The sequence below is a fragment of the Onychostruthus taczanowskii genome, unplaced genomic scaffold, assembly GCF_017590055.1.
Source record: "Onychostruthus taczanowskii isolate IOZ18803 unplaced genomic scaffold, ASM1759005v1 scaffold365, whole genome shotgun sequence".
NCBI lineage: Eukaryota > Metazoa > Chordata > Aves > Passeriformes > Passeridae > Onychostruthus > Onychostruthus taczanowskii.
In genome coordinates this window covers 26,219-30,949 of record NW_024501071.1, presented here as the reverse complement: position 1 = coordinate 30,949, position 4,731 = coordinate 26,219, and the positions used below count along the sequence as shown (strand labels likewise).

Here is a 4,731-nt window from a genome sequence, read left to right as displayed (position 1 = left end):
GCGGGACAAAACCACACCTGGGGGGGACAAAACCACACCTGGGGGGGACAAAAACACACCTGGGGAACACCTGAGGACACAAAACCACACCTGGGGGGACAAAAACACACCTGGGGAACATCTGGGGACACAAAACCACACCTGGGGGGACAAAAACACACCTGGGGAACATCTGTGGACACAAAACAACACCTGGGGGGACAAAAACACACCTGGGGGCACAAAAGCACACCTGGGGAACATCTGGGGACACAAAACCACACCTGGGGGGACAAAAACACACCTGGGGAACATCTGGGGACACAAAACCACACCTGGGGGGACAAAAACACACCTGGGGGCACAAAAGCACACCTGGGGAACATCTGGGGACGCAAAACCACACCTGGGGGGACAAAACCACACCTGGGGAACATCTGGGGACACACCTGAGGAGTTGAAAGTACACCTGGGGAGCCCCAAAACACACCTGAGCACACCTGGGCGGGGCTAACACACACCTGGGAGCCCCGAAGCGCCATCCCGTGTCCGTGCCTTGTCCCTCTGTCCATCCCATGTCTATCTGTCCATCCCACGTCCATGTGTCCATCCCACATCCACCTGCCCACCCAATGTCCATCCTGTGTCCACCTGTCTATCCTACATCTTTCTACCCATCCCATGTCCATCTGACCACCCAATGTCCACCTGTCCATCCCACATCCCTCTGTCCATCCTGTATCCATCTGTCCATCCCGTGTCCACCTGCCCACCCAATGTCCATCTGTCCATCCCACATCCCTCTGTCCATCCCGTGTCCATCTGACCACCCAATGTCCACCTGCCCACCCAATGTCCACCTGTCCATCCCGTGTCCACCTGTCCATCCTACATCCCTGTGTCCATCCCACATCCCTTTGTCCGTCCTGTGTCCATCTGTCCATCTCACATCTCTCTGCCCATGCTGTGTCTGTCTGTCCACCCTGTGTCCGTCCTATATCCACCTGCCCACCCAATGTCCATCCCGTGTCCATCTGTCCATCCCGTGTCCCTCTGACCACCCAGTGTCCCCCTGTCCATCCCACATTCCTCTGTCCATCCCACGTCCACCTGCCCACCCAATGTCCATCTGTCCATCCTGTGTCCACCCGCCCACCCAATGTCCATCTGTCCATCCCACATCCCTCTGTCCATCCCCTGTGTCCACCTGTCTATCCTACATCTTTCTACCCATCCCGTGTCCATCTGACCACCCAGTGTCCACCTGTCCATCCCACATCCCTCTGTCCATCCTGTGTCCATCTGTCCACCCTGTGTCCATCCTACATCCACCTGCCCACCCAATATCCACCCAATGTCCATCTGTCCATCCCACATCCCTCTGTCCATCCCACGTCCGTCTGACCACCCTGTGTCCACCTGCCCACCCAATGTCCATCCTGTGTCCATCTGACCACCCAATGTCCGTCTGTCCATCCCGCATCCTTCTGTCCATCCCACGTCCATCTGACCACCCTGCGTCCACCCTACATCCATTTGCCCACCCAATGTCCACCCGCCCACCCAATGTCCATCTGACCACCCGGTGTCCCCCCATCCTGTGTCCATCTGACTGCCCACCCAATGTCCACCTGCCCACCCCGTGTCCACCTGCCCACCCAATGTCCATCCCACGTCCATCTGTCCATCCCACGTCCATCTGACCACCCTGTGTCCATCCTACATCCACCTGCCCACCCAATGTCCACCCACCCACCAAATGTCCACCCGTCCACCCAATGTCCATCCTGTGTCCACCTGTCCATCCTACATCCTTCTGTCCATCTCGTGTCCATCTGACCACCCAATGTCCACCTGTCCATCCCACATCCCTCTGTCCATCCCGTGTCTATCTGACCACCCAATGTCCATCTGTCCATTCCACATCCCTCTGTCCATCCCACGTCCATCTGACCACCCTGTGTCCATCCTACATCCATTTGCCCACCCAACGTCCACCTGCCCACCCAATGTCCACCTGCCCACCCAATGTCCACTTGTCCATCCCACATCCCTCTGCCCACCCAATGTCCACCTGCCCACCCAATGTCCATCTGTCCATCCCACATCCCTCTGCCCATCCCACGTCCATCTGACCACCCTGTGTCCATCCTACATCTACCTGCCCACCCAATGTCCACTCAATGTCCACCTGTCCATCCCACAACCCTCTGTCCATCCTGTGTCCATGTGACCATCCTTTGTCCACCTGCCCACCCCGTGTCCACCTGCCCACCCAATGTCCATCCCGTGTCCATCTGTCCATCCCACGTCCATCTGACCACCCTGTGCCCGTCCTACGTCCACCTGCCCACCCAATGTCCACCTGTCCACCCAATGTCCATCCCGTGTCCACCTGTCCATCCTACATCCCTGTGTCCATCCCGTGTCCATCTGACCACCCCGTGTCCACCTGTCCATCCCACATTCATCTGTCCATCCCACGTCCATCTGACCGCCCTGTGTCCATGTGACCATCCTTTGTCCACCCGTCCACCCAACGTCCACCTGTCCGTGTGTCCGCAGCCGCCGCTGGAGAGCCTGGCCACGGTGGAGGAGACGGTGGTGCGGGACAAGGCGGTGGAGTCGCTGCGGGCCGTGTCCCACGACATCTGTCCATCCCACGTCCATCTGACCACCCTGTGCCCGTCCTACATCCACCTGCCCACCCAATGTCCACCCAATGTCCACCCAACGTCCGCCCGTCCGTGTGTCCGCAGCCGCCGCTGGAGAGCCTGGCCACGGTGGAGGAGACGGTGGTGCGGGACAAGGCGGTGGAGTCGCTGCGGGCCGTGTCCCACGAGCACTCCCCGCCGGACCTCGAGGGTCACTTCGTGCCGCTGGTCAAGCGGCTGGCCGGAGGGGATTGGTTCACGTCGCGCACCTCGGCCTGCGGCCTCTTCAGCGTCTGCTACCCGCGAGTGTCCAGCCCGGTCAAGGCCGAGCTGCGCCAGTGAGTGACCGCCGCCGTGGCGTGGGGTGGGGTCGGTGAGGTGACCAAGGGGTCATCAGTTTGTCCTTGGGGTCATTGGGGTGACCATGGGGTCATTGGGGTGACCACGGGGTTATTGAGGTGACCACAGGGTCATTGGGGGTGACCACGGGGTCATTGAGGTGACCATGGGGTCATTGGGGTGACCACGGGGTTCCCAGTCCATCCCTGGGGTCCCTGGGGTGACCAAGGGGTCATCAGTTTGTCCTTGGGGTCATTGGGGTGACCATGGGGTCATTGGGGTGGCCATGAGGTCATTGGGGTGACGACAGGGTCATTGGGGTGGGTGTGGGGTCACTGAGGTGACCACGGGGTCATTGAGGTGACCACAGGGTTATTGAGGTGACCACGGGGTCATTGGGGTGCCCACGGGGTTATTGGGGTCGCCATGGGGTCATTGAGGTGACACGGGGTCATTGGGGTGACCACGGGGTTACCAGTCCATCCCTGGGGTCACTGGGGTGACCAAAGGGTCATCAGTTCGTGCTTGGGGTCATTGAGGTGACCACGGGGTCATTGGGGTGGGTGTGGGGTCAGTGAGGTGACCACGGGGTCATTGGGGTGGGTGTGGGGTCAGTGAGGTGACCATGAGGTCATTGAGTTGACCACAGGGTCATTGAGGTGACCACGGGGTTATTGAGGTGACCACGGGGTTATTGAGGTGACCACGGGGTCATTGAGGTGACCATGGGGTCATTGGGGTGACCACGGGATCATTGGGGTGGGTGTGGGGTCAGTGTGGTGACCACAGGGTCATCAGTTCGTCCTTGGGGTCATTGAGGTGACCACAGGGTTACCAGACCATCTCTGGGGTCACTGGGGTGACCAAGGGGTCATCAGTTTGTGCTTGGGGTCATTGGGGTGACCACGGGGTCATTGGGGTGACCACGGGGTTATTGAGGTGGCCATGGGGTCATTGGGGTGACCACAGGGTCATTGGGGTGACCACGGGGTCATTGGGGTGACCACGGGGTTATTGGGGTGACCACAGGGTCATTGGGGTGGGTGTGGGGTCACTGAGGTGACACGGGGTCATTGGGGTGACCACAGGGTTACCAGTCCATCCCTGGGGTCACTGGGGTGACCAAAGGGTCATCAGTTCGTGCTTGGGGTCATTGAGGTGACCATGAGGTCATTGGGGTGACCACAGGGTTGTTGAGGTGACCATGAGGTCATTGGGGTGGCCACAAGGTTGTTGAGGTGACCACAGGGTCATTGAGGTGACCACGGGGTCATTGAGGTGACCACAGGGTTGTTGAGGTGACCACAGGGTCATTGAGGTGACCACGGGGTCATTGGGGTGACCACAGGGTCATTGAGGTGACCACAGGGTCATTGGGGTGGTTGTGGGGTCACTGAGGTGACCACGGGGTCATTGAGGTGACCACGGGGTCATTGGGGTGACCACGGGGTCATTGGGGTGGGTGTGGGGTCACTGAGGTGACCACGGGGTCATCAGTTTGTCCTGTGACCACAGGGTCATTGAGGTGACCACAGGGTCATTGGGGTGGTTGTGGGGTCACTGAGGTGACCACGGGGTCATTGAGGTGACCACGGGGTCATTGGGGTGACCACGGGGTCATTGGGGTGGGTGTGGGGTCACTGAGGTGACCACGGGGTCATTGAGGTGACCACGGGGTCATTGGGGTGACCACGGGGTTATTGAGGTGGCCATGGGGTCATTGAGGTGACACGGGGTCATTGGGGTGACCACGGGGTTA

The 4,731-nt window shown here is 59.8% G+C and overlaps 1 protein-coding gene across 1 annotated transcript in view; it reads left to right on the top strand.

The window, feature by feature from the left end:
• PPP2R1A (protein phosphatase 2 scaffold subunit Aalpha) overlaps positions 1-4,731 on the top strand; it is a 21,379-nt gene that overhangs the window by 3,851 nt on the left and 12,797 nt on the right. The window contains 1 exon segment of the mRNA XM_041411637.1: positions 2,739-2,971. Coding sequence (XP_041267571.1) covers positions 2,739-2,971 — 233 coding nt within the window.